Raw genomic sequence first — 3,001 nt, forward strand, 5'->3', positions numbered from 1 at the left:
GACGGCTGCTCTGAAAGGCACGCAGCACTCTGGAGCCCCCGAAGCTCCCTGATGGGAGGCGTGTGAGCCCAGTGGGACACCCCTCTGGGGCCCGGCTGCTGATGCCACACTTCTCACCATGCCTCTGGGAAAAGCTCGGCCGGTGCTGAACAAAAGACTCCACGGCGTGAGCCCTGGAGCCCCGCTGGCCTGCTAACCTCTTCCTTGTGGGGCTGATGTAAGGCAGGAAAACACCCAGGGTTTTAGTTCTGAGGGGACGTGGGGGCTAAGAGGGACGGGGAGGATTGGTTTAGTACTGCGATGCACCATCGGTGTGGTGGTACGCGGCTGCTGATCGCATGGTGTCAGGGAGGCAGGAGCTGTGCGTGAGGAAGGCTCCTGACGCTGAACGACCTGCAGCCCGGTGGGATGGACGGGCAGACTGGCTCACTCTGGCTGCGGGGTGTAACGCAGGTACTTCTTGCCCGACGGGAGGTCCTTCGTGAAGATTCCTTTGGGAAAGAGCTTCTTGGCTTCCTCGTCAGGTAAGGTGGGCACGACCATGACACTGTCACCAGGCTGGGGAGCAAATGGTAACCATGAGAGGAGCAGAGGAGCTGGCAATCTTGGGTGCAGGTGGCACGACCCCGCTGGCAGGTGACACTGCCTGCCTGTCAACACTCAGCCCCAGGGAAGTCCCCCACAGCTCTGCCTGGAGCCGGCAGTGAGGACTCCATAAGACAAGGGGTGACGGTTTTAAACTAAAAGGGGAGATTTAGACCACATCCAAGGAAGATATTTTTTACAATGAGGGTGGTGAGACACTGGCCTGAGTTGCCCAGAGAGGTGGTAGATGCCCCATCCCTGGAAACATTCCAAGTCAGGTTGGACGGGGCTCTGAGCAACCTGCTCTAGTTGAAGATGTCCCTGCTCGCTGCAGGGGTTGGACTGGGTGAGCTTTGTGGGTCCCTTCAACCCCATTCTATGATTCTGTTCTACGACTCTATGACTGGGAGCTACACCAGGAGCTGTGGGTGATGACAGAAGGGAGACCTGTGCCATCTGCCAGCCCTGCCATGGATCCACAGCCCAGCTCTTCCCCACAGGAACACGGAGTAACGCAAGGGACAACTGGGCATCTCCACGCTGCAGGAGGGAGCACGGCTTGCTCACATTCACGCACCGATTGCTCAGCTGCCCCTGGACAGGCACCGAGGCTCCCCCTCAGCGTGCCAAGCCTTGGGGAAAGGTGTGCTTCCCTGGGAGGTGGGCTGGCCGCCCACCCGTGGGAGCTTATGCTGCAGGAGACAGGAGCGGGTAGAGGCCAGGCTGCCTCCGCGCTCTGCTTTGCTCCAGCAAGTGAAGGCGCAGTTTGTTGTACGCTCAGCACGTGGACACTGGTGCTGGGGGTGGGGAGGCACAGTGAAGCGCACCGATACCCTCAGTTACTTAACTCAGGGCTTGCACCTACGGGGCCTTCCTGCCTAGGTGGAGCAGGTGTTTGGGACAACGCTCTGGGAGCCCTGCCTCAACACAGGGGGACTTCTCCAGGACACTTGTACCAGCAGAATGTCCCCTCGGGCTCCAGACGGACAGGCTTCCCCAGCAGCAGCCATCAGAGCTAGCGGCAGGAGAGGTCCAGGAGCTGCAGCTCTGCCCGGCAGGGGAAACACGGGCCAGCTAAAGCAGCCAGGCTGTGCTGCTGGTCCTCGCTTTGTCTTGGCTGCCCAAACTGTCTTGGGGAGTTTTAAATAGTGCTGCAGAACAGGGATGGCCACAACTAAGCAGCTTCCACTAGTAATTTTCCGTGAGGATGGGCCTTGGCTGTGTACGTGCTGGGCAAAGTGGGGCCGTGCCCATACCGGCCCTTCCTGGCTCAAAGGCAGGGGCGCAGCGAGCCAGCCCAGGGAGTGGTGCCCCGTGCTTGCTGCTTTGTTGGCTTTGAGTGGACTTTTGGCACGCTGACAGCTGGTAATGCCCTGCCTTGGCGCAGACCACAAGGGCAGCACCTGCCTAAGCCCGGAGCTTAAGAAAGCCAGAAAGGCCAAGCCCAGTATTTGCTGGCACCAGCAACTGAGAGCAGGGACGGGAGGTTGTATGGCTGACTCAGCTGCAACAGCTCTGGGGCCTGGGCAGCGTCCTAACACCTATCTCAGGGCCTCAGCAGCTTTCCCCACCCTGTGGGTCCCCCTCCAGGGGAGGCAGGTTGACGTTTCAATGCACATTTTCACGGCTGGCTGTGAGCTTTGCTTTGCTCCTCACCTTCCAGTCCACGGGGGTAGCAACCTTCTTGTATGCTGTCAGCTGCAGGGAGTCGACCACTCTCAGGATCTCATCAAAGTTCCTCCCGGTGGTGGCTGGGTACAGGATGGAGAGTTTCAGCTTCTTATCCGGGCCAAAAACGAACACCTGAGCACAGGGGAGACAGGGTCAGGGGCTGGGCAGAAGACGTCTGTCAGCCCTGCTGCTCCTCCCTTTCCCAGGAGGCAGCCCACTTGATTGCAGGTGTTGGGTCAGGGGAGATGCCGTGGTGGGGATCTCCTAGAGCAACAAGTGATGCCCAGGCACAGGGAACACGGTGTTTGCTCTGGGAGCTCCTGTCTCCAATGCCACCTTGTCTTCCTACTTGAAGTGTATCCCCGCCTTGACCTGTGCCCGTCTAATGTAAGCACAGGAGAGGAGTGGGATTTTGTCCCCTCCGTTAGGCCAGGCACAATCACAGAATCATCTGGTTGGAAAAGACCTTTAAGATCATCAAATCCAACTGTTTCCCCTGCACTGCCAGGTCACCGCTAAACCATGTCCCTCAGCACCACATCCACACGGGATGGGGACTCCACCGCCTCCCTGAGCAGACTGTTCCAATGCTTCACAACACTCTCTGTAAAGAAATTTTCCTGATCTCTAACCCAGATCTCCCCTGGCACAATCAGGATGAGCTGGTGGCAGCAGCAAGATGAAGCTGTTGCCAGCAGGCCAGCGCTGTGCCAGCCCCTCCCTGCGGCACAACCCATGGGGGAAG

General features: G+C 58.9%; 1 protein-coding gene across 1 annotated transcript; it reads right to left on the reverse strand.

Moving 5' to 3' along the window:
• Positions 1–426: 426 nt before the first annotated feature.
• Positions 427–2,394, reverse strand: LOC104490718 (peroxiredoxin-6; the record flags this gene model as incomplete). Its single annotated transcript, XM_010133046.1, has 2 exons — positions 427–558; positions 2,242–2,394. Coding segments are annotated over 2 exons (285 nt in total), but the record flags the coding sequence as incomplete, so codon positions are not given.
• Between the last annotated feature and the right edge of the window lie 607 nt (positions 2,395–3,001).

The sequence above is a fragment of the Buceros rhinoceros genome, unplaced genomic scaffold (assembly GCF_000710305.1).
Source record: "Buceros rhinoceros silvestris isolate BGI_N320 unplaced genomic scaffold, ASM71030v1 scaffold31173, whole genome shotgun sequence".
NCBI classification, from domain to species: Eukaryota; Metazoa; Chordata; class Aves; order Bucerotiformes; family Bucerotidae; genus Buceros; species Buceros rhinoceros.